Genomic DNA, 27,648 nt, shown 5'->3' with positions numbered 1-27,648 from the left:
GGTGACAGCTGGGCATGGTTACTCATGCCTGTAATCCCAGAACTTTGGCAGGCAGAGGCAGGAGGACAGTTTGAGCCCAGGAATTCAAGACCAGCCTGGGCAACATAGTGAGACTCCGTCTCAACAAAAAATTAAAAATTAGCTGGGCATGGTGGCTTGTGCTTGTAGGCCGAGCTACTTGGGAGGCTGAGGCAGGAGGATCATTTGAGTCTGGGAGACCAACACTGCAGTGAGCCAAGGTAGCGCCACAGAACAATCACTGGAACCCAGGAGGCAGAGGCTGCACTGAGCCGAGATTGTGCCACTGCACTCCAGCTTGGGCAACAGAGTGAGACTCTGTCTGAAAAGAAAAGAAAAGGAAAGAAAAGAAAAGAGTGAACAAAAAGATTAGAAGACTTAATTCCCTCCCAAATATAAGAGGGCCCCATCCTTTTTGATTCCCAACACCAATACTATAGATAACCAAGTAAATATTTTATTTTTATTTTTATATTTTTTGAGACAGACCCTCCCTCTTTCACCCAGCTGAAGTGCAGTGGCGCGATTTGATTTGGGCTCACTGCAGCCTCCACCTCCCAGGTTAAAGCAATCTTTCTGCCTCAGCCTTCTAAGTAGCTGGGATTACAGGCATGTGCCACCATGCCCAGCTAATTTTTATATTTTCAGTAGAGATGGGGGTTTCACCATGTTGGCCAGGCTGTTCTCAAACTTCTGGCCTCAAGTGATCTGCCTGCCTCAGCCTCCAAAAGTGCTGTAATTACAGGCGTGAGCCACTCTGCCTGGCCCAAATAAATATTTTAAATAAATGTGCATATGAGCCTTACCTCCTCCTTTTTACTTAATAAACTATAGTACTGTTGAATTCTAGTGCATTTATCTCTATTTCTATGAATTAAAAAAATGAATATCAGTGCTGAGTATAAGTGATTACTTGAGGAACTGCAGTGAACAACAACCCAGATGGACAAAGAGCTATCATGATGAACAAGCTTGAGTATTGAGGGCCATGACCCTGGATAAGGACTTGGAGTCAGAGAAAAAACAGAAGAGTTTTTATTGACAGGTGAGAAATTTGTGCTTTGTTTTTAAATAATAGCTTTATTGAGGTATAATTCACATAGCATAAAATTCACCATTTTAAAGTGTATAATTCACTGTTATTAGTGTATTCACAGAGTTGCACAATGATCGCCACTGTCTCATCTAATTTCATAACATTGTTATCACCCCAGCAAAAAACCTTCTATCAATTATCAGTCACTTCCCATTTCCCATTCCCTTCAGCCCTTGGCAACCACTAATCTACTTTCTGTCTGTATGGATTTTGCCTATTCTGGAAGTTTTACATACATGGAATTCTATAATATGTGATATTTTGTGTTTGATTTCTTTCACTTAGCATAGTATTTTCAAGGTTCATCCATGTTGTAGAATGTATCAGTACTTCTTTCATTTTATAGCTAAGTAATATTCTATTGTATGGTTAGACCAGCTTTTATTTATCCATTTGTCAGTTGATGGACTTTTTTTTTTTTTTTTTTTGAGACGGAGTCTCTGTCGCCCAGGCTGGAGTGCAGTGGTGCTATCTCGGCTCACTGCAAGCTCTGCCTCCTGGGTTCACGCCATTCTCCTGCCTCAGCCTCCGAGTAGCTGGGACTACAGGCACCCGCTGCCACCATGCCCGGCTAATTTTTTGTATTTTTAGTAGAGACAGGGTTTCACTGTGTTAGCCAGGATGGTCTTGATCTCCTGACCTCGTGATCCACCCACCTCTGCCTACCAAAGTGCTGGGATTACAGGCTTGAGCCACCGTGCCCGGCACTTTTTGGTTATTTTTAAAAATGCTGCCATGAACATTCATGTACAAATTATTGTGTGGACATATGTTTTCACTTCTTTAGGAGTAGAATTGCTGGGTCACGTGGTAACTTTGTGTCTGACTTTCTGAGGAACGGCCAAACTGTTTATCACAGTAGCAGTACCATTTTACATTCTTACCAACAATTGTAAGAGTTTCAGTTTCTCTATATCCTCACCAACACTTGTTATTATCTGTTTTTTTCTTTGTAATATAACCACCCTATTGAGTATCAAGTAGTATCTCATTGTGGTTTTGATTAGCATTTTCCTAATAGTTAATGACGTTGGGTATGTTTATTGGCCATTTGTATATCTTCTTTGGAGAAATTTCTATTCAAATTCTTTGCCAACTTTAATTGATTATTTTTATTGTTGAGTTGTAATAGTTCTATATATATTGTGGATACTAGACTCTTATCAGATATATGATTTGCAAATATTTCTTCCATTCTATGAGTTGTCTTTTCACTTTCTTGATAATGTCATTTCACACACAAAAATTTTTAATTTTGATGAATTTCAATTTACTTATTTTTGTTTTGTTATGCTTTTAGTGTCACCCAAGAATCCATTGCCAAATTGAAAGTCATGAAGATTTCTTCCTCTGTTTACTTTAAGACTTTTGTAGATTTAACTCTGAAATCCATTTTGAGTTAATTTTTGTATATAATATGAGGTACGGGTGTAAATTTTTTCTTTTGCATGTGAATATCTAGTTTTCTCAGCACCATTTGTTGGAAAAAAATGTTCTCTCGCCATTGAATGGTCTTTTTTATAATTGACAGATAAAATTATATGTATTAATTGTGTACAACATGATGTTCTGTCATGTTTAGTCATTGTGGAATGACTAAAGCTAGCTAATTAACACACATATTACCTCACATAGTTATCATTTTTGTGGTAAGAACAATTAACATTCCCTCTCTAGGCATTTTCTAAGAGTACAATATATTGTTATTTACTATAGTCACAATGTTGTACGAGAGCTCTCTTGAACTTATTCCTTCTAACAGATATTTCATATCCTTTGATCAACATCATCCCAACCAGGTCCCCCAACTGCTGCAGCCCCTTGTAACCACCATTCTATTCTCTAGTTCTATGAGATCAACTTTTTAAGATTACATATATGATGAGATCATGTGGTATTTTTCTTACTGTGACTGACTTATTTCACTTAACATAATGTCTTCTAGGTTGATCCATGTTGTTGCAAATGGCAGGATTTTCGTCTTTTTAATGATTGAATAGTATTCCATTGTGTTTTGTTTTGTTTTGAGACAAAACAAATATTATTTGTATAATAGTATTCCATTGAGTTTTGTTTTGTTTGAGGGTCTTGCTCTGTCACTCAGACTGGAGTGCAGTGGTGTGATCCTGGCTCACTGCAACCTCTGCCCCTGGACTCAAGTGATCCTTCCACCTCAGCCTCCCAAGTAGCTGGGGCTACAGGTGTGCACCACCACACCTGGCTAATTTTTTAGTTTTTTATAGAGACAGGGCCTCACCATGTTGCTGAGGCTGGTCTCGAACTCTTGAGCTCAAGCAATCTGTTCTCCCCAGCCTCCCAAAGTGCTGGGGTTATAGGCATGAGCCACCATGCCCAGCCTCCATTGTGTTTTTATACCACATTTTCTCTGTCCATGCATCTGCTGATTTCATGTTTTGGCTATCATGAATAATGCTGGAATGAACATGGGAGTGCAGATATTAACATACTGATTTTATTTTTATTTTTGGAATTTGAATCTGTCAATATTCAAAAAATAACTTACTGAGATTGTGATTGGAATTATGTTGAATCTATAGATCAAGTTGGAAATAACTGACATCTTGATAATACTGAGTCTTTCTAGCCATTAATATAGGGTATCTCCCCATTTATTTAGTTCTTTGATTTCTTTTACCAGAGTTTTGTAGTTTTCTTTATATAGATCTTGTACATATTTTCTTAGATTTATACCTAAGTATTTCATTTTTAGGGGTGCTAATCTAAATGATATTATGTTTTTTTGTTTCAGATTTTAATTGTTTATTGCTGATATAAAGGAAAATGATTGACATTTGTGTATTGACTTTGCATCTTGCCACCATGTTATAATCACTCATTAGCTCCAGAAATTTTTTTGATTTATTCAGATTTTCTACATATACAATCATGTTATCTGCAAATAAAGACAGTTTTATTGCTTTCTTCCCAATGTGTATACCTTTTATTTTTTTCTTGTCTTATTGCGTTAGCTAGGACATTCAATATGATGTTGAAAAGGAATGGTGTGAGGGGAACATTCTTGTTTTGTTCCTAATCTTAGTAGGAAAGCATCTGGCTTCTTACCATTAAGTATAATGTTAGATGTCGGGGATTTTTTTGTTTGTTGGTTGGTTTTTCATTTTCTTTTTTCTCTTATTTTTTTCATAGCTGTTCTTTATTAAGTTGAGAAACTATTCCTAGTTTTTTGAGAACTAAAAAAAAATCATGAATGGATGTTGTATATTGTCAAATGCCTTTTCTGCATCTGTTGATATGATCATGTGATTTTCCTTCTCTAGCCTGTTGATGTGATAGATTACATTAGTGATTTTTTGGAATGTTGAACTAGTCTTGCATACTTTGTTAAACCACACTTGGCTGTGTTGTAGCATTCCTTTTATCTATTGCTGGATTTTATTTGCTAATATTTTATTGATGATTTTTGTAACTATATGCATTAGAGATACTGGTTTGCAGTTTTCTTGTAATGTCTTTGGTTTGGGTATTGGGGTAATTCTGGCTTCATAAAATGAGTTAGGAAGTATGTATTCTCTGTGCTTCTATGTTCTGGAAGAGATTGTAAAGAATTGATATAATTTCTTCCTTAAATGTTTAGTAGAATTTACCAGTGAACCTATCTGGGCTTAATGCTTTCTGTTTTGGAAGGATGTTAATTACCAATTCATTTTCTTTACTAGATGTAGGCCTATTCAGATTATCTGTTTCTTCTCTTGTGAGTGTTGGCAGACTGTATCTTTAAAAAACTCCATTTAATCTAGGTTATCAAATTTGTAGGCAGAGTTATTCATAATATTCCTTTAACATTATTTTAATTTCCATGGGATCTCTAGTGATATCCTGCCATTTCATTTCTGATATTAACAGTTTGTATCTTCTCTCTTTTTTTCAATGAAGTTCACCAATTTTATTGATCTTTTCAAAGAGCCAGCTTTTGGTTTTATTGATTTCCTCTACTGATTTTCTGTTTTCAATCTCACTGATTTCTGCCCTAATTTTTATTATTTCTTTTCTTCTGTGTGCTTTAGGTTTAGTTTGCTCTTCTTTTTGTTGTTTCCTAAGGTGAAAGTTTAGGTTGTTTATTTTAGATCTTTCTTCTTTTCTAATATATGCATTCAGTGCTATAAATTTCCCCACAAGCACTGCTTTCACTGCATTCCACAAATTTTAATAAGTTATACTTTCATTTCCATTTAGTACAAAATATTTTAAAATTTCTTTTGAAATATATTTTTAGAAAAGAAATATGTTATTTTGAGATGTGTTGTTTAATCTCCAAGTATTTTCCTGCTATTGATTTCTAGTTTGATTACATTGTCGTCTGAGATCATAGGTTGCATGATTTCTATTCTTTTAAATTTGCTAAGGTGGGTTTTATGGATCATAATGTGGTCTATCTTGAGGAATGTTTCATGTAGGCTTGAGAAAAATATGTAATCTGCTGTTGTTGGATGAAGTAGTCGATAGATGCCAACTATATCCAGTTGCTTGATGGTACTATTGAGTTCTAGTATGTGCTTACTGATTTTCTGCTTGCTGGATCTCTCCATTTCTGATAGAGGGGTAGTGAAGTCTCAACTATAATAGATTTATCTATTTCTACTTGAAGTTCTAGCAGTTTTTGCCTCACTTTTTTTTTTTTTTTTTTTTTTTTTTTTTACCGAGTATTAAATCACAGGAGGAATTTACTCCAAGAATGCCAATCAACATACTGGACAATGTCTTTAACTATAGTTTACAACAATAGTTTACAACTATAATGGCCTTTCATATAGCTGCTTCTAATGTCAGTACTCACTGAAAGGCATAATATGAAAATATAACTCAGCCAAAGAAAATGTTTCTTTTCATTTCTTTTGCTCATTTCTTGGAATAGCAATTAGCAAGTACCAATGTGTATAAAATGCCTAAAAAATACATGATGCCATTGTCGCATATGTTTGAAAAACACAGTATCATATTGGCCCTGCTTAGAGTTTCAAAATATACTTATCATACTAAAAGTTCTAAAACGCTATGCATAAAGAAATTTGTATAAATTATTTAACAGTTTTTCATAATTGTTATTGTTATTCTTTGGGAAGTTAGATATATCAATATACTCTCAGATTTATCAATATACTTTATTCACCTGATCTTTGAATGAGAGTAGGTTAAGTAAGCAAATTTATTGTCATTTGCACTGACAAGGAACTAGAGTGTTCCTTTTTTTTAAATTATTGATTGAAGGGAGAACATTTCCACCACAACTTTGATGGAAGAGTTTTCATTTGATTATAAAAGTTGTGCCCCGTGTATTTTGATTCTGTTTTTAGGCACATGCATATTAAGGACTGTTATGTCTTGTTGGAGAACTGACTTCTTTATTATTATGTAATGGCTCTTTCTATTCCTGATAATTTTTCGTGCTCTAATGTTTGCTCTGTCTAAAATTAACATAGCCACTCCAGCTTTCTTTTGATTAGTATGAACATGATACCTCCTTTTTCATCCTTTTATTTTTAATTTATAAATGTCTTTATATTTAAATTGAATTTCTTATTAACAGCATATGGTTGGGTCTTATTTTTTGATTCACTCTGAAAATGTCTGTCTTTTCATTGGTACATTTAGACCACTGACATTTAAAGTGATTATTGATATAGGTGGATTAATGCCTATCATACTTGTTACTGTTTTCTATTTGTTGCCCTTTTCGTTGTTCGCTTTTTGTCTTCCACATTTTTTTGCTTTTTGTTTTAATTGAGCATTTTATATGAGTCCATTTCTGTTTTTTTCACATATCAATTATATTTCTTTAAATAAACATTTCTAGTGGTTGCTCTATGCCTTTATAGCTAGTCCCAGTTCGCTTTCATATAATACTATACAAAGATATACACTATATTCACAGGTAGTGCAAGTACCTTATAATAACATAGTATTCCTAATGATTACCTCCCATCCCTTGTATGATTGCTGTCATTCATTTTACTTACACATAAATACACATTAGTATATACACACACATAGTCAAATACATTGCTGCTATTATTATTTTGAATAAACTGTTATCTATTAGGTCAATTAAAAATAAGAAAAAAAGTTTTTATTTTATCTTTGCTTATCCCTTCTCTAATATTCTTTCCTTCTTTATGTAGATCCAAATTTCTGACCTATATTGTTTTTCTTCTCTGTGAAGAACTTCTTTTAACATTTCTTGCAAGGCAGGTCTAATGGTGACACTTCCCCTCAGTTTTTGTTTGTCTGAAAGTCTTGATTTGTCTTTCGCTTTGAAGGATAATTTCACAAGATACAGAACTCAAGGTTAGTGGGTTTTTCTCTCAACACTTTAAATATTTCACTCCACTCACCTCTTGCTTGCATTGTTTCTGAGGAGAGGTCAGATGTAACTTTCATTTGAACTCACGTATAGATAAACTTTGTTTCCCGTGGCTTCTTTCAAGAATTTTTTCTTTATTTTTGATTTTCTGGAGTTTGAATATCATACGCTTAGAATTTTGTTTTGCATTTATCCTACTTGGTCTCTGAGCTTCCTGGATTTGTGATTTGGTGTCTAACTAATTTTGAGTAAATTCTCAACCATTATTGTTTCAATTATTTTCTCTTTCCTCTCCTGATATTTCCACATTACGCGAATGTTGCACCTTTTGTAGTTGTTCCACAGTTCTTTCGTATTCTCTTCTGTATTTTTCCCCCCAATCTTTTTTCTCTTTGCTTTTTGGTTGTAGCAGTTTCTATTGACATATTCTCAAGCTCAAAGATTCTTTCCTCAGCCATGCCCAGACCACTATGGAGCCTATCATGGGCAGGCATTCTTCATTTCTGTTACAGTGTTTTTAATCTCTAGCATTGCTTTTTGATTCTTTCTTAGAATGTCTGTCTCTCTGCTTATAATGTCCATGTATTCCTGCATGTTGTCTACTTTTTCTGTTAGAGTCCTTAGTATATTAATCACAGTTACTTAAAAACACTGGTCTGATAATTCTAACATTCCTGTGTTATCTGACTTGAGTTCTGGTGCTTGCTTTGTCTCTTCATACTGTATTTTTTGCCTTTTAATATGCCTTGTAAATTGTTGTTGGAAGCCTGACATGATGTACTGGGTAAAGGAACTGTGGCAAATAATCCTTTAGTAATGTAGTGGTAAGGTGTAGAAGGAGGGGAAGCATTCTATATTTTCATGATTAGGTCTTGGTTTTTAATGAGCTTGTGTCCTTGGACCATGAACTTCACCAGTGCTTCCTAGTTCTCCCCCTTAGGTGGGACAGGATGACTAGAAAGGACTGGAGTTGGGTTATCTTCCTTACCCCATGTGGAAGGCTAGAGCTGGCTGGAGTTGCTTATTGACCTTCTCCCATAACAGTTAGTATTTGATAAAACTTCAATAGGTTATGCTTGGGCCGGGCGCAGTGGCTCATGCCTCTAATCCCAGCACTTTGGGAGGCCGAGGCAGGCGAATCACCTGAGGTCAGAGGTTCGAAACCAGCCTGACCAACATGGTGAAACCCTGTCTCTACTAAAAATACTAAATTAGCTGGGCGTGGTGGCGCATGCCTGTAGTCCCAGCTACTAGGGAGGCTGAGGCAGGAGAATGGCTTGAACCCAGGAGGCGGAGGTTGCAGTGACCCGAGATCCCACCATTGCACTCCAGCCTGGGCAACAAAAGTGAAACTGCGTCTCAAAAAATAAAAACAGAAAGAAACAAAGCAAACAAACAAACAAAAAGTAGGTTATGCTCTGGTAAAATAGTTTCTCCTGAGGGCAGACCTCGTTAAGAAGAAGAGAGTGCTCTGGCATATTCAAAAAGGCAACTTTTTCCCTCCCTCTGCCTGAAGCATGAGGGTATTTTCCTCTAATCTTCACTGAGAGAACCTGGAGCTTAAACTCACAAAACTGTGGGTGTGCTGTCTTAATATTGCCCCCCTGGAGTTCCTAACTCTCAGACTTGTGCATCCGGAGCCCCCAGAAGTTTGTCAATTACAGTGTAGGTTTTTCTATCCTAGTGCTGGTTCCTGTGGAGGCTTCTGCTTGTGAACCTCTCTGCTCTGGTGATTTGTGATTCTCTTTATCTGCCTGTTTCCCCAATTTTTAGAGTAGCAGTTTTCCCTGTGACCTCACTTTTCTGACAGATTTAAAACGATGGTTTATTTCAGTTTGTTTAGCTATTTACTTCCTGTTACGATGGAGTAATGACTTCTAAGCTCCTTACATGTCAGACTGAAAAACGAAAGTCTTTTTTTCTTTTTTAAAATAAGCATTTATAAATATATAGTTTCCTTTAAGCACTGTTTAACTGCACCCTGTGAGGTTTTGTATGTTGTGTTTTCATTTTCATTCATCTCAAAGTAGTTTCTAATTTCCATTCTCGCGCTTGGACTTTCTATGGAGGGGAATATTTCTATTCCATTACTGGGTTAATTTCTGAGAACATCAATACCTCCAGAACCCTGCATTTACACTTTTAGAGGGTAGTTTCTGAGGAATAGAGGAACTGAAAGTAGACATGAGTGGCTCGGTATAGGGGCTGCAATTTAACCCCGAGCTTTTGAAGCCATCCTGTGTTCTTCTAAGCCAGTGATTCTCAACTAGGGGCAATATTGCCTTTCAGGTGACATTTGGCAATGTCATGGCAATGATATGGGCATTCCGTCACAACAAAGAATTATCTGGTTTGAAATGTTAATAATGTTGCTATTGAGAAACCCTTTTTTAACCCTTTAAATTGGTAGGTCTGTTTCCCACTTACCCAGCACCTATCTGTACAGTGTGTCACTACATCTTCATAATGGTCCCCAAGGTAGGTGCAATATCATAATCTGAGATGATGTAAGCAAAGTTTTAAACTGAAGCAACCTCTCAGTCAGCAGCAGAGTCAGAACTACCACCCTGCACTCCAGTTGTTTCCCAGAAAACCCACGGTTACCAGGATCTCCACTTGTTTTGACCATTCCACCTTTCAAAAGCAGATCATCATGCATTGTCTTGTGAGTATATGGCTGGCATATTGGTAGGCTAATACACTTCTCCTAGTTAAGGAGACTTCACTCCGTATTGTAACTCTCTGTTTAATGTCTCTGCAAATACAGTATAAACTCCCTGTGGGCAGCACAGCAGTTGGCAGAGTAGGCACTCAGTCGATTTTGTTGAATGAATTAGAATATCTGAAAGAAAATTATACCAGAATGTTAACTGGGTTGTCTCTAAGAGCTTAAATGAAGGTTTTTAAAATTATTATGCTTTAAGTTCTAGGGTACATGTGTACAACGTGCAGGCTCGTTACATAGGTATACATGTGCCATGCTGGCCCACTGCACCGCACCCATCAACCCGTCATTTACATTAGGTATTAAATGAAGGTTTAACCTGCCACCAGAAGAGGCTTGGAAATGGGTTGTGACATGACCCTAGAACTGGTGGGGGAAGAGAAATTGTGAACCCCCATATTGGTTGTTTTGCCTATAGGATTTTAATTACATGATTAATAATAATGATAATTTTTATTTCTCTTGTTAAATTTCTCACACTTCAGCCTACTTTGTTCTTTGAATTGTTCATGGTAGCACCTTCTGCCTTTAATAAAAGACTAGTTTTAACTCTGCTTAAAAATTCACTGTATCCTCAGATTTTATTCCCTAAAGGTCTTATCACAAACATAACTTAAACAAAAATCTCATGTGATGTTTGATATCACAGTGATCCTTAAATTATACTGACATTAAGTCTCTGTGTCTAAGGTAGCTGGCCTCAATTTTCTCCTCCATAAAAGAGGAGTAATGATTCTTTGTTAACTAACTGAGAACTTCCTGAGGATAAAATGATTTACAGCACACGAAAACATTTTAAACAGTACTGTGGGGTTTGATGTGGGCTCACACCTGTAATCCCAGCACTTTGGAAGGCTGAGGCAGGAGGATTCTTCCAGACCAGGAGTTTGAGACCACCCTGGGCAACATAGAGAGATCCTGTCTCGACAAGAAATAAATAACCAAGCAGTACTGTGTAAATGGCAAGGCCCATTCAGTTATGGGTAACTGAAAAATTTTATTCATATGAATTGTGCAATATAACCAGTTGTCATGCAATAATTAAAGTAGTTTGCTAGATTGAAAGAAAGCGCATTCAGATTTTGTGTTCTTTGCTTGCAATGGTAGCCTGAGTAAATAGGACCTTTTCTCTTCCTAGAAACTTGGTTAAAAGATCAAAGCTACATTTTGCCTTAGACTATTTTGATGATTATAATATATTGACTTTTTTTTTTTTCATAGGTGTTACAGAACATCCTGGACACTGAAAAAGAATATGCTAAAGAACTTCAGTCTCTTCTTGTTACTTACTTAAGACCCCTGCAGTCCAATAACAAGTAAGATGTTTATTTTAAACCCCTCACTAAGTAAAGCAACATAATGTCAGCATATGGATTCATTATTCGTATGTCAGTTACTGAATAATTGATTTTGCCTTTTAGAAGAATTTCCACAGATCACAGGTTGCCAAGAACATGGTCAGGGCAATAGAAATTATGCAAGATGTTGCTTTTGGAGAGCTTGGCTTTCTTTCTCTTCTGGCTGTGAAAGGAATGAGCAGATCTGTGTTTCTTACTGTCACAGTTTTTATCTTGTACATTAAAAAAAAAAAGTGATGTGCCTGGTTTTACCTTATAGGAAAAGAATTCCCTGGTTCTTTTATTCAGAAAGCACATCAACTGGAAATTCTCATGCTCACTCTGACCTTTGTTTGCCAGGGCAGAACTTCTTTCCCATGCTCTGAGAATGGAAAGAGTATGGCATTTTGTGAATGCTCATAAGAACTATTCAAGCCATTATTTCACCCAGGCAAATGTGAATGATAAAGAGATGCTAAAGTGTTTTTAAAGACAAAATGTTCAAACCTTACTCTGGTCTTAGAAATCTGAAGTGATTGTGTAAAGCCTGAATTGAAAGCTTCAGTTTTCATGAAAGAAAAGTAGTGACCATTTTTTTTAAATCCTCGTAGGCACAGCATATTTAACAAATAGTGGTAAACTGCATTTATTTGTTTTAATTTTAATTAATTAAATTTCACTAGAGATCATGATCAAATAGAAAATTTACCAGTCAGCCCATATAATGGAGAACAAAAACCTCTCTTTTTACCTTGGAAAGAGTTTACTATTGATAAACAGTTGCCTAAACTATCAGCTTCAAACTTAAATAAGTTAATGTATTTGAGAAATTTGGCCAGGTGTGATGGCTCAAAATCCCAGCACTTTGGGAGGCTGAGGCAGGCAGATCACTTGACGTCAGGAGTCCAAGACCAGCCTGGCCAACATGGTGAAACCTTGTTTCTACTAAAAATACAACAGCAAATTAGCTGAGCCTGGTGGTGCAAGCCTGTAATCCCAGCTACTTGGGAGGCTGAGGCACGAAAATCGCTTGAACCTGGGAGGCGGAGGCTGCAGTGAACCAAAATCACATCTGCATTCCAGCTTGGGAGACAGAGCAAGACTCCATATGAAAACAAACAAACAACAACAACAACAAAAAACCAAGCAGACAAAAGAAAAAGAAAAGAAAAAAATATCGTGAGAAAAATTCTCCCCTTTTCCAAATTATGCTTGTTTAGTTATAATGTCTTTTTTCTTGCTAAATTTCCCACTTGTTTATTCTCCTGGCATCATGGAAATCTACTTCAGTATGAAAAGATTTTCTATTCCTGTGTTGTAAGAGTTTAAACATGATCCATAACAAAGTGTTATTTGGGGCAGGCGCAGTGGCTGGCTGGGCACGTTGGCTCACGCCTGTAATCCCAGCACTTTGGGAGGCCAAGGCGGTGGATCACTTGAGGCCAGGAGTTCAAGACCAACCTGGGCAACATGGCGAAACCCCATCTCTACTAAAAATACAAAATTAGCTCGGCATGGTGGTGCGCACTTGTAGTCCCAGCTACTCAGGAGGCTGAGGCAGGAGAATCGCTTGAACTCAGTAGGCAGAGGTTGCAGTGCACCAAGTTCATGCCACTGTACTCCAGCCTGGGGGACAGAGTGAGATTCCATCTCAAACAAAACAAAACAGAACAAAAAACAAAGTATTTTTTATTCTTATCATGTGAAATATGAAGTATTCTGTGAATCATAGTTCTTAGAGCTGAAGTAAATCAGTAAATCATTGGGTCTAGTATCCTGGGAGAAATGACTATCTTTATTGGATAGAGAAGAAGCTGAAGTCCAGACAAGTTTACTCCCTTGCCCATCACACAGCCAGTACGTGGCCAGGCTGGAGCCACTGTGCCCCCTGCTGCCAAGTGAAACATGCTTTCTGTTTTCTGGAAGTGACAGGCAGAGGAGATGGAAACTGAAGTGGTAACTCTGGGAGGGGAGATGGTAAGATTTTAAATGAAGGAGGGACTGATTAGCGATCAAAAAACAATACAAGGATTTAATGAGTTCTTTTCCTTTGGCTAAATACTCAGTAGTGAGATTGCTGGATGGAATGGTAGATCTACTTTTAGGTTTGAGAAAACTCTGTAGTGTTTTCCAAAGAGGCTGTACTAATTTACATTCCCACCAGCAGTGTGTAAGTGTTCCCTTTTCGCCACATCTACGCCAACATCTATTTTTTAAAATTTTATTTATTTATTTTTATTTTTTTGAGACGGAGTCTCGCTCTGTTGCCCAGGCTGAAGTGCAGTGGCGCGATCTCGGCTCACTGCAAGCTCTGCCTCCCAGGTTCACGCCATTCTCCTGTCTCAGCCTCCCGCCACCACGCCCGGCTAATTTTTTGTATTTTTTTAGTAGAGACGGGGTTTCACTGTGTTAGCCAGGATGGTCTTGATCTCCTGACCTCGTGATCTGCCTGCCTCGGCCTCCCAAAGTGCTGGGATTACAGGTGTGAGCCACTGCACCCGGCTGCCAACATCTATTATTGTTGACTTTTTAATAATGGCCATTCTGGCTGGGCGGAGGTGGTATCTCATGGTTTTAATTTGTATTTCCCTGATGATTAGTGATAGTGAGCATTTCTTCATATGTTGTTTGGCCATTTGTAAGTCTTCTTTTGAGAAGTGTGTGTTCATGTCATTTGCCTACTTTTTGATGGGATTATTTGTTTTTTTTCTTACTGGTTTGTTTGAGTTCTTTGGAAAAGAGTCAGGGCTGAGGAGGTGAGAGACCTGAGTCAGACCTGTACTGTTCCTAAATTAATTCAGAATGCAGTGATAGTAAGTTTCCATTACTTCTGACTGTCTTGTTGGCCCCAAAGTGATTTGAGCAAACCAGACTGACTATTATCTGATCGCGAAGGGGCCAGATAAGCCCCCAGTCAGGTTCAAATAAGGCCCCAACTTAAGTTCTCACTGCTCGGAGAGAGCAACAACGAGGGAAGTTGGTTGGCTAAAGGTTTCACTTTAGAATAGGGGTTTTCCAGCTTGTGATTCAGGATGGCATTACAGCAGAGGAACTAGCAGTTTTTTATTCTCTCAGAGTTACTGGTAATGTTTGTTTTGGTCTTCTTCCCTTTCTTTCTTAGTCAGCAAAAAAATATTCTCTTGGGAATACTCCCCTGGTATTTTCTATATATAATATACATATATAATATATTATATATTTAATATATGTAATATATAATATATAATAAAAAAATAAAATATATAATATATTATACATATATATATTTTGAGACGGAGTCTCACTCTGTCCCCCAGGCTTGAGTGCAGTGGCGAGATCTCGGCTCACTGCAACCTCTGCTTCCCAGGTTCAAGCGATTCTCCTGCCTCGGCCTCCTGAGTAGCTGGGACTACAGGCATAGGCCATCACGCATGGCTAATTTTCTATTTTTAGTAGTGATGGGATTTCACCATATTGGCCAGGCTGGTCTTGATCTCCTGACCTCAAGTGATCTGCCCGCCTTGGTCTCCCAAAGTGCTGGGATTTCAGGCGTAAGCCACCACACCCGGCCTAGTATTACCATACACTCCAGGAGAAGAACATGTGGCAGACAAGGGCGTTTGTGTGTGTGTGTGTGTGTGTGTGTGTGTGTGAGACAGAGTCTTACTCTGTCACCCAGCCTAGAGTGCAGTGGCACGATCTCAGCTCACTGCAACCTCCGCCTCCTAGGTTCAAGCGATTCTCCTGCCTCAGCCTCCCGAGTAGCTGGAATTACAGGCGCCTGCCACCACACTCGACTAATTTTTCGTATTTTTAGTACAGATGGGGTTTCACCATGTCAGTCTGGCTGGTTTCAAACTCCTGGCTTCAAGTGATCCACCTGCCTCGGCCTCCCAAAGTTCTGGGATTACAGGTGTGAGCCACCACGCCCAGCCCAAACTTGGCTTTTTAAGCAAATCTTCAGAAACGTTTTCTCCCAAAAAGTGGTTAAGAGCATGGACTCTGCAGCTAGAATATTTTGGTTCAATTTCTGTCTTTGGCATTTCCTGGCTTTGTAGCTTTGGATGATTTGCTTAACCTCTCTATGCCTGGGTTTCCCCACCTGTAAAATGGTAATAGCCCTGGCATAATACCTACCTTATAGAGTTATTATAAGGTTAAAATGAGATTTTAATTGTAAAATGCTTGTGTAAGTGTTCAGTGCTCTATGAGTGTTGGCTCTTGTTATTATTATCACTTACTGTTTGGTAGGGGAGGAATGGATAAGAACATTCTTCATACAGAGGCCCTGGATAAAGTGGTTCAGTTTGCCTTTATTTGACTTCACTCCACTCTAAAAACTTTATTTGACTTCACTCCACTCTAAAAACAAACAAATCGATACTATTTTTTCCCTCCTACTTCATCTCATAAAGATTTCCTTTAATTGATATATGAGCATTTTAGTTTAGGAGAAAGTTGATTTTGCTATTTTTTCTTGTGTATTATATGAGCATATATAATGTCTTTCAATTACTTTTCCAGTTCATCCAGTGGAAGGTACTCAAGGGTTTTTTTACACTTATTCATAGCTATGATGTATTTTTATCTATTTATATACTTCAGTATTAAACACTTGTTTTAATTTACTCCTTGCTTTATAAAAGACCTAAATGTCCCTTACGACCACTCCTTTTCTTTAGGATCATTATTCTTATTATATAAAAGAAAATCAAGGGGAGAAGCTTAAGAAGTTGCCTAAGACAATAGAATTGTTGTAAATTGAAAGGCAAAAGTTAAAATACAGGGATTACTTCCCTTGTATTTACCATATGTTTGCAAACTATTCGCCAACTAGACTAGAAGAGATAACTACAAGTACTGTATTTTTTTTTCAGTCTGAGTACTGTGGAGGTTACGTCTTTACTGGGAAACTTCGAGGAAGTATGCACATTTCAACAGACACTCTGCCAAGCCTTGGAAGAATGTTCAAAGTAAGTGTGGCATATTTCTGATAGGATAGCCAGCAACATTGCTGTTTGTGTTTTGTTTTCCTTTTACCTGTTGCCTTAGGTAAGGGCACTTCATAGTTAGGTATTTGTTACAGCTTTGAACAAAGTAGCAATACATAGGCAATGTACTAGGTGGCAGTGTTCACAGTGTCAAACCACTAGTTGTGTATTAGAATTCTGTATCTCGTAAATTACTTTTGACTTTATTTAAAAATACCTGAGTTTGCTGTTTCTGGTCAGTATAAGAGACAAATAAGGTCTTTTTAATTTTTTAAATGTTTCTTAAAGTTCTGGGATACATGTGCTGAATGTGCAGGTTTGTTACATAGGTATACATGTGCTGTGGTGGTTTGCTGCACCTATCAACACGTCATCCAGGATTTAAGCCCCGCATGCATTAGGTATTTGTCCTAATGCTCTCTCTCCCCTTTCCCGCCACTCCCCGACAGGCCCCAGTGTGTGATGATCCCCTCGCTGGAGACACATAAGGTCTTAATTGACCATGAATGACACCTCTGGCACTGATTACATATTTTCTTTTGTACATTGCAAATTACTTGGAAAAGTCATTCAAATGATTCATTCAGTTTAACAGATTTGGTCTCTTTGAATTGCTCCTGATACTGTGTCTATTATATTAAGAGTTGAAACACACAGAAAGTGAGGGAAGGAAAAATATATCTTTATGTGAACCAACACATTTTTGATGGTTAGCTAGATTGTCCAGATGTTTAACTTCATACTACAGAGTGAACTATAATGATCATCAGGCAACATGTTTCTATAGAAAGACTAATTTTTCAAGTAGCTTATCTTGAAGAAGTTGGCAGCTTTCATCTCTACAGGGAAACTGAGATGATTACCTGTTATTTAAGCTTAATGGGACAGAGGTGGTTGTCCAGGGAGAAAGATGGAGAGGGCCCACACTAAAGGGACTTGAGGGACCAAGAGGGATCTAGATTATTGATATGAAAAGATGTTCACTAAGCGAGAAGGGCAGATTGCAAACTAGATTCATAATCCTTATGTTTTCCATTTTATAGAGAAACATTAGAAAAAAGCCCAAGAAATATGTCAACATTTTTAGAGTCAGTATCTCCAAATGGTGGGAGTCTGAGAAATTCATTTTTCTTATTATGCTTTTCTGATTTTTCTACAAATGAAGACAGGTGGCTTATACTTTAAAACATTAATTTAAAAACTTTTGAGGCCACCCTGCCTAGCAAACACCAGGCCTCCAAGATTACATAATATTCTTTTGTGGTATGTCATTTTTGGATTTGATTAGTTTTGTCTGTACTCAAACTTTAGATAAATTAACCAAGAGTATTTTTAGTGTACCCAGCTAAATTTAAAAATAATCATCTTAAAAACAAACAAGCAACCGTACCTACTAATTCCAAGTGAGTATCTGACTCTATGTATTAGAACTACGTTTGGTGGCTAGAGTTTAAAGCAGTGGGCAAGAATATGAGTTTCATGGGTAAAATGGTTATAATATAGTTTCTCTTTTAACCTTGGCAAAATATTCAGAAGGCTTTCATGCTGCCAGATATAATTGGAATAATCTTCCTTTGCCTCCTGTTTCCTATTTTGCATTCTGTGTTTTGTCCATTTTATTTACAGGTTTCCAGAAAACCAGCAAAAAGTAGGAGGTTGTCTACTGAGTCTCATGCCTCATTTTAAATCTATGTATCTGGCTTACTGTGCAAACCATCCTTCAGCTGTAAATGTACTCACTCAGCACAGGTAAATAGTTAACATTTCCCCAACTAGGTGATTTTACAATGAGATCATTTCTTAGGACCACGTCATTTGGAAATCCAAGGTCTTCAGTTGGACTCTTGATTATCCCTGTTCATGATGCCAGGAATTGATTCATTGTTACATGGATTGATTGTCCATTAATCCAACAAATAAATTCTTGAGCACCTACTATGTGCAAGGCCCTGTACCAGTTGATGGGGATACAGGAATGAACAAGGAGGAGGAGGTCTCTCCCCTCATGGAGCACAGAATCTTGAGGGAAATGCAGATATTAAATTAAACGTTGTAAACATGTCATATTATGAAACAGTAAATTAAAAGGGTTCTGTGAGACAACAGTAACATGATATCAACTTAGTGGGATGTGGAGAAAGGGTCAGAGAGGGCTTTCCTGAAGCAAAATTCTATTTAGAGCCTATCGTTTAGCTTTCCCTTGCCCCAGTGAATGTTTTATCTGAGTTGCTGACACATAGCTAAACTGCATAGGTTCATCTCTTTTTGCCTTCCCTTGTCTGTGTAGAGAAAGTTTTAGGCAATGATTAGCTACAAAGCAGGTGTGAGCTGTGTGACAGATACTTTAAGCAAAGGGCTCTGATAATAATTATACATGACTATAAGTTGCTTCCGATTCATGATGAACAATAGAATAGTGTCTCCTTTAAGAATATGAGTCCTTGCAAGGGACCTAGATAAGTGCCACACCTGTCTTGCTCATCTTTAGCTTCTGACTACCCAACCCTGACACATTCACTGACACATTCATCTGGGCCAGAAAACTGTAGTGTAGGCTTGATGACAGAATTTTACCTTTGAAGTCATGTGCTGGAAATCCAGGTGGGACAAAAGCAAGTCCAACATAGAGACTCTTCACTTAACTTGGAGACTAAGATGCAGAATGGACATGGATTCTGGAAGCTGTTCAAGACTGAAAAGAATATTCTCTTAATCTGACCTAGATTTGAGCTCCCAGAGCTAGGCTAGAACATTAGTTGACACCAACCTCCAGAAATGACAGAAATTTTTTTTTTGTCACTCTTCTCAACAATCTTTATTTTTATTTTTATTTTATTTTATTTTATTTTTATTATTATACTTTAAGTTCTAGGGTACATGTGCACAACATGCAGGTTTGTTACATATGTATACATGTGTCATGTTGTGTGCTGCACCCATTAATTCGTCATTCACATTAGATATATCTCCTAATGCTATCCCTCCCCTCTTCCCACTTCCTGTGTCCAAGTATTCTCATTGTTCAATTCCCACCTATGAATGAGAACATGCGGTGTTTGGTTTTCTGTTCTTGCGATAGTTTGCTGAGAATGATGGTTTCCAGCTGCATCCATGTCCCTACAAAGGACAAGAACTCATCCTTTTTTATGGCTGCATAGTATTCCATGGTGCATATGTGCCACATTTTCTTAATCCAGTCTGTCACTGATGGACATTTGGGTTGATTCCAAGTCTTTGCTATTGTGAATAGTGCCGCAATAAACATACGTGTGCATGTGTCTTTATAGCAGCATGACTTATAATCCTTCGGGTATATCCCCGGTAATGGGATGGCTGGGTCAAATGGTATTTCTAGTTCTAGATCCTTGAGGAATTACCACACTGGCTTCCACAATGGTTGAACTAGTTTACAGTCCCACCAACAGTGTAAAAGTGTTCCTGTTTCTCCACATCCTCTCCAGCACCTGTTGTTTCCTGACTTTTTAATGATCGCCTTTCTAACTGGTGTGAGATGGTATCTCATTGTGGTTTTGATTTGCATTTCTCCAACGGTGAGTGATGGTGAGCATTTTTTCATGTCTGTTGGCTGCATAAATGTCTTCTTTTGAGAAGTGTCTGTTCATATCCTTCATCCACTTTTTGATGGGGTCGTTTGATTTTTTCTTGTAAATTTGTTTCAGTTCTTTGTAGATTCTAGATATCAGCCTTTGTCAGATGGGTAGATTGCAAAAATTTTCTCCCATTCTGTAGGTTGCCTGTTCACTCTGATGGTAGTTTCTTTTGCTGTGCAGAAGCTCTTTAGTTTAATTAGATCCCATTTGTGAATTTTTGCTTTTGTTGCCGTTGCTTTTGGTGTTTTATGAAGTCCTTGCCCATGCCTATGTCCTGAATGGTATTGCCTAGGTTTTCTTCTAGGGTTTTGATGGTTTTAGGTCTAACATTTAAATCTCTAATCCATCTTGAATTAATTTTCATATAAGGAGCAAAGAAAGGATCCAGTTTCAGCTTTCTACTTATGGCTAACCAATTTTCCCAGCACCATTTATTAAATAGGGGATCCTTTCCCCATTTCTTGTTTTTGTCAGGTTTGTCAAAGATCATATGGTTGTAGATGTGCGGTATTATTTCTGAGGGCTGTGTTCTGTTCCATTGGTCTATATCTCTGTTTTGGTACCAGTACCATGCTGTTTTGGTTACTGTAGCCTTGTAGTATAGTTTGAAGTCAGCGTGATGCCCCCAGCTTTGTTCTTTTGGCTTACGATTGTCTTGGCAATGTGGGCTCTTTTTTGGTTCCATATGAACTTTAAAGTAGTTTTTTCCAATTCTGTGGAGAAAGTCATTGGTAGCGTGATGGGGATGGCATTGAGAAATTTTGGTTCTTGTCCTGGTTTATTAAGGTGCAATATTTATTGGCTTTACAAAGATGTTATGTAAAGACATTTTAAAGGTTGAATTGCAGTAAGTCCTGTTTGAAGGTCAGTTTTATTCCTCTGATCAAATTTTGAACTCTTACGGAATAGCAAATATGGAAATTGTAGTTTAAAGAAAGAGAAGTCATGAACTTGGAATTTTTAGGCAAGTGGCTCAACTGCTTATAGCTGACATTAGCTAATAATAGCACTGACCATGTGCCAGGCACATGATGTAAAAGCCTATGAGGGAGTTGTTATTATTGCCATCTCTGCTTTACAGATAAGACATTGGAAGGCTTAGGTTAAGTAATGTGCCCAAGAACTCAGAAATCTTAAGTGGTTGAACCAGAATCTGGGTCTGTCAGACTTCTAAAAAATGCTTTTATTAAGATATATATTTTATCCACAGAAAGAATAATATAAATGCAAATTTAAAGGATCACAATAAAATGAGCACCTGTGTATCTACCACCCAGCTTATGCAGTAGAAAGTTTCCTTTCCTTTTCCTTTTCCTTTCTCTTTTCCTTTCCCTTTCCCTTTCCCCTTCCCCTTCCCCTTCCCCTTCCCCTTCCCCTTCCCCTTCCCTTCCCTTCCTTTTTTTTGACAGAGTCTTGCTCTGTCACCAAGGCTGGAGCGCAACTGCAACCTCCACCTCCCAAGTTCAAGTGATTCTCCTGCCTCAGCCTCTAGAGTACCTGGGATTACAGGCATGCACCACCACATCCAGCTAATTTTTGTAGAGATGAGGTTTCACCATGTTGGCCACGCTGATCTCGAACTCCTGACCTCAAATGATCCGCCTGCCTTGGCTTCACTTGACAGAGCAAGACTCCGTCTCAGACAAAAAACAAAACAAAACGACAACAACAACAAGAAAAGAAAGTCACTGCACCAATTTATTTTCTCACCATCTGTGTATGAGGGTTTCATTTTCTACACACCCTCACCAAACATTTGTTATTGGCAGTCTTTTTGATTATAGACATATTAGTGGATATGAAGTGGTTTCTCATGGTGAGATTGATATGCATTTTCCTCAGGAATAATGATATTGAGCATCTGATATGGTTTGGCTCTGTGTCCCCGCCCAAATCTCATCTTGAATTGTCAACCCTACATGTCGAGGGAGGGACCAGGTGGGAGGTGATTGGATCATGGGGGTGGTTTCCCCCATGCTGTTCTTATGATAGTGAGTGAGTTCTCATGAGATCTGATGGTTTTATAAGGGGCTCTTCCCCCATCGCTCTTGCTCTCTTTCCTGCCACCTTGTGAAGGAAGTACTTGCCTTTCCTTCGCCTTCCACCATGATTGTAAGTTTCCTGAGGCCTCCCCAGCCATGTGGAACTGTGAGTTGATTAAACCTCTTTTGTTTATAAATTACCCAGTCTCAGATAGTATCTTTATAGCAGTGTGAAAATGGACTAATACAGCATCTTTCATGTACCTACTGGAAGTTCGTATGCCTTCATTCAAAGAAATGTCTATTCAGATCCTTAGCGTGTTTTTAAATCAAGTTATTTGTCTCTTTATTGAGATATAATTTACATAACATAAAATTCACGATGTTAAACTATGCAATTCAGTGGTTTTTAATATATTCACAAGATTATGTAGCCATCACCACTGCCTAGCTCCAGAAAAACCCGTCCCCAGTAGCAGTCACTCCTTATTATTAATGGCTAATGATGTTGCACATCTTTTCATCTTGCTTATTGGCTATTTTAATGTCTTCTTTGGGAATATGTCTATTTAAATCTTTTGCTCATTAAAAAAAATTCAGTTAGCTGTCTTTTCATTGTTGAGTTGCAACAGTTTTTTATATATTCTGGATATTATATTCTTATCAGATACATGTCTACCTTGGAGATACTGTGCATTTGGATCCAAACCACTACAGTGAAGTGAATATTGCAATGAAGTGAGTCACATTAAATTTTTGGTTTCCAGCTGAATATAAAAGTTGTGTTTACACTCTACTGTAGTCTATTAAGTGTGCAATAACATTATGTCTAAAAAACCAAGGTACATTCCTTAATTAAAGAATACTTAAAAAAAAAAATACTTTATTGGCTGGGCGTGGTGGCTCACGCCTGTAATCCCAGCACTTTGGGAGGCCGAGGTGGGCAGATCACTTGAGGTCAGGGGTTTGAGACCAGCCTGGTCAACATGGTGAAACCCCGTCTCTACTAAAAATACAAAAATTAGCCAGGCGTGGTGGTGCATGCCTGTAATCTCAGCTGTTCAGGAGGCTGAGACAGGAGAATCGCTTGAACCTGGGAGGTGGAGGTTGCAGTGAGCTGAGATCGTGCCACTTCACTCCAGCCTGGGTGACAGAGCAAGACTCCATTTCAAAAACAAAACAAAACAAAACTTTATTGATAACAAATGCTAATGGTCATCTGAGCCTTCAACAAGTTATAATCTTTTTGTTAGTGGACAGTTTTCTCTTAACGTTGATGCTTGCTAAATTATCAGAGTGGTGGTTGCTAAAGGTTGGAGTGGTTGGGGAAAATTCTTAAAATAATACACCAATGAAGTTTGCCACATCGATGGATTCTTCCTGTCATGAAAGATTTCTCTGTAGCACGTGATTCTGTTTGATAGCATTTTTACCCACAGTAGAACTTCTTTCAAAATTGCAGTCTTTTCAAACCCTGTCACTGCTTTATCAACAAAGTTTATGGACTACTAAATTCTTAGTTGTCACTTCAATAGTGTTCAGAGCATCTTCATGACAAATAGATTCCATCTCAAGAGACCACTTTCTTTGCTCATCCATAAGAAGCACCACCTCATCTATTCAAGTTTGATCATGAGATTGCAGCAATTTAGTCACGTCTTTAGGCTCCACTTCTAATTCTAGTTCTCTTGCTGTTTCCACCATGTCTGCAGTTACTTCCTCCACTGAAGTCTTGAACCCCTCAAAGTTGTCCATGAGGGTTGGAATCAACTTCTTCCAAACTCCTGTTAATGTTGAAATTTCGACCTCCTCTGCGAATGTTCTCAATGGCATCTAGAATGGTGATTCTTTTCCAGAAGGTTTTCAATGTACTTTTCCCAGATCCACCAGAGGACTCACTATGGCAGTTATATATAGCCTTCTGAAATGTACTTCTTAAATAACAAGACTTGAAAGTCAGAATTACTCCTTGATCCATGCACTGCAGAATGAATATATTAGCAGGCATGAAAACAACATTAATCTCCTTGTACATCTCCATCAGAGCTCTAGGTTGACCATGTGCATTGTCAATGAGCAGTAATATTTTGAAAGGAATCTTTTTTTTTTTTTTTAATCTGAGCAGCAGATCACAGCAGTGGGCTTAAAATAGTAAACCATGCTGTAAACAGATACGCTGTTATGTAGGTTTTGTTGTTTCATTTATAGAACACAGGCAGAATAGATTTAGCATGATTCATTTTTAAGGGCCCTAGGATTTTCAGAATGGTAAATGAGCACTGGCTTCAACTTAATGTCACCAGCTGCTTTAGCTCCTAACAAGAGAGTTAGCCTGTCTTTTGAAGCTTTGAAGCCAGGCATTGACTTCTCCTCTCTAGCTATGAAAGTCCTAGATGGCATCTTCTTTTAATAGAAGGCTGTTTCCTCTACATTAAAAACCTCTTCTTTAGTGTAGCCACATTCATCAGTGATCTTAGATCTCCTGGGTAACTTGCTGCAGCTTCTCCATCAGCACCTGCTGTTTCACCTTGCACTTTTATGCTAAGGAGATGGCTCCTTTCTTTAAACTTCATGAACCAACTTCTGCTAGCTTCAAACTTTTCTTCTGCACCTTTCTCACCTCTTCCAGCCTTCATAGAATTGATGAGAGTTCAGGTCTTGCTCTGTATTAGGCCTTGGCTTAAGGGAATGCTGTGGCTGATTTGATCTTCTATCCAGACCATGCAAACTTTCTCCATACAACAATATGGCTGCTTCGCTGTCTTATCATTTGTGTGTTCATAGGAGTGTCACTTTTAATTTCCTTCAATAACTTTTCCTTTGTATTCATAACTTGGCTGACTGGTGCAAGAAGCCCAGATTTCAGCATATCTCAGCTTTTGACATGCCTGCCTCACTAAGCTGAATCATTTCTAGCTTTTGATTTCAAGCGAGAGACGTGTGACTCTTCCTTTCACTTGAACACTTAGAGGCCACTGTAGAATTACTAACTGGCCTGATTTCAATTTTGTTGTATCTCAGGGGTGGAGTAGTCAGAACACACACAACATTTACTGATTAAATTCACTGTCTTATATGTGCATGGTTCATAGTGCCCCCAAACAGTTACAATAGTGACATCAAAGATCACTGATCACAGGTCTCCATAACAGATATAATAATAATGAAAACGTTTGGAGTATTGTGGCTGGGCGTGGTGGCTCATGCCTGTAATCCCAGCACTTTGGGAGGCCAAGGTGGGCGGATCACCTGAGGTCGGGAGTTTTAGACCAGCCTGATCAACATGGAGAAACCCTGTCTCTACTAAAAATACAAAATTAGCTGGGCGTGGTGGTGCACGCCTGTAATCTCAGCTACTTTGGAGGCTGAGGTAGGAGAATCACTTGAACCTGGGAGGCGGAGGTTGCTGTGAGCTGAGATCGTGCCATTGCACTCCAGCCTGGGCAACAAGAGCAAAACTCTGTCTCGGGAAAAAAAATTTAAAAAAAAATTTAAAAAAAGTTTGGAGTATTGTAAGAATTACCAAAATGTGACACATAGACACAAAGTGAGTACACACTTTTGGAAAAATGGTACCGATAGACTTGCTCAACACACAATTGCCACAAAACTTCAATTTGTAAAAAATGCAATTATCTGTGAAGTTCAATAAAGTACAGTGCAATAAAATGAGGTGTGCCTATATATGATTTGAAAAAATGTTCTTTCATTTTTTGGGTTGTCTTTTCAGTTTCTCGATGGTGTCCTCTGAAGAACAAAAATTCTGATTTTACATTTTAATTTTGATGATGTCCAATATGTTGTTTTGTTGTTGTTGCTTGCACTTTTGGTGTTATATCTAAGGAATTATTGCCTAATCCAGGTCATGTCGATTCATGCCTATTTATTTTCTTAGATTTTTATAATCTTAGCTTTTATATTTAGGTCTTTAATTAATTTTGAGTCAATTTGCACATGTGGTTCCATTTTATTCTTTTGCATGTGGATATCTAGTTGTCCCAGCACCATTTGTTGATTTCTATTCTTACAAATTGAAGTTGTGTTTTATGGCCCATAACGTGGTCTATCTTGGTGAATGCTCCATGTGAGCGTGAGAAGAAAGTGTGGCTGTTGATTAATGAAATATTCTACAAATGTTAATTAGAACCACTTGATTGATGGTTCTATTCAGTTCAACTGTCTACTTACTAATTTTCTGCTGCTGGATCTGTCGATTCCTGATAGAGGGATGTTAAAGTCTAACCACAATAGTAGATTTATCTCTTTTTTCAGTTCTATCAATTTTTGTTTCATGTATTTTGATACTCTGTTGTTAGGTGCATTTACATTAAGGATTATTATGTTTTGTTGGAGAATTTGCCCTTTTATCATTGTATATTTTTCCCTCTTTATCCCTGATAATTTTCCCTGATCTGAAGTCTGCTTTGTCTGAAATTAATATAGCTAGTCCAGCTTTCTTTCAATTATTGTTAATAGGATATATCCTTCTTCATCTCTTTACTTTTAATTGTCATAGATTAAAATATATGTTGTAGACAAAATATAGTTGAGTCTTGCTTCTTAATCCTCTCTGACAGTCTCATTCTTTTAATTGGCATATTTAGAAAATTCACATGTTAAGTGATTATTTATATATTTGGATTAGTATCTACCATGTTCGTAACTGTTTTCTATTCATTGCAATTGTTCTTTGTTTCTTTTTTACCTCCCTTTTTCTGCCTTTTCTATTTTTAGTAAACATTTTATATTATTTTATTTCCACTTTTCTCTTAGTAAATTATACTCTCTTTAAAAAATTTTACCAGTATCCCTAGAGTTTATGTCATGTATTTACAGCTAAATCTAACAACACTTTCACATAACACTACACCATTTCATAGGTAACTTATAACAGAATATTCTCAATTCTTCCCTCTTATCCCTTATAATATTATTGTAATTCATTTCACTTTTCCATAAAGTAAAAATCACCCAATACACTGTTGCTGTTATTACTTTGAACAGTTATCTATAAAATCAATTAAGAATAAGAAAAATGAGGCCAGGCGCAGTGGCTCATGTCTGTAATTCCAGCACTGTGGGAGGCCGAGGCGGGGATCATGAGGTCGGGAGATCAAGACCATCCTGGCTAACACGGCGAAACCACGTCTCTACTAAAAATACAAAAAAATTAGCCGGGTGTGGTGGCGGGCACCTGTAGTCCCAGCTACTCGGGAGGCTGAGGCAGGAGAATGGCGTGAACCCGGGAGGCAGAGCTTGCAGTGAGCTGAGATCGCGCCACTGCATTCCAGCCTGGGCGACAGAGCGAGACTCCATCTCAAAAAAAAAAAAAAAAAAAAAAAAAAAAGAAAAATGAAATATTTTGTTATACCTGCATTTATTATTTTTCTGATACTTTTTTCCATGTATATCCAAGTTTTGTTTGTTTGTTGTTTTTTAACCTATATCACTTTCCTTCTCTCTGAAGAACTTCTTTTAACATTTTTGCAAGGCAAGTCTTCTGGCCACAATTTCCCACATTTTTTGTTTGTTTGAGAAAGTATTCGGAATTCTAGGTTGTCATTTTTTT

At 37.7% G+C, this 27,648-nt stretch overlaps 1 protein-coding gene across 4 annotated transcripts in view; it reads left to right on the top strand.

Moving 5' to 3' along the window:
- ARHGEF6 (Rac/Cdc42 guanine nucleotide exchange factor 6) overlaps window positions 1-27,648 on the top strand; it is a 119,392-nt gene that overhangs the window by 56,148 nt on the left and 35,596 nt on the right. For all 4 annotated transcript variants that reach the window (XM_050777205.1, XM_050777204.1, XM_050777206.1 and 1 more), the window contains 3 exons: window positions 11,401-11,495; window positions 16,373-16,468; window positions 18,113-18,235. In XM_050777205.1, the coding sequence (XP_050633162.1) occupies window positions 11,401-11,495; window positions 16,373-16,468; window positions 18,113-18,235 (314 nt within the window). The remainder of the gene's footprint in view (window positions 1-11,400; window positions 11,496-16,372; window positions 16,469-18,112; window positions 18,236-27,648) is intronic.

The sequence above is a fragment of the Macaca thibetana genome, chromosome X (assembly GCF_024542745.1).
Source record: "Macaca thibetana thibetana isolate TM-01 chromosome X, ASM2454274v1, whole genome shotgun sequence".
Lineage (NCBI taxonomy): Eukaryota > Metazoa > Chordata > Mammalia > Primates > Cercopithecidae > Macaca > Macaca thibetana.
Note: the sequence above shows the minus strand (reverse complement) of the source record. Positions and strands in the feature narration are given on the sequence as shown.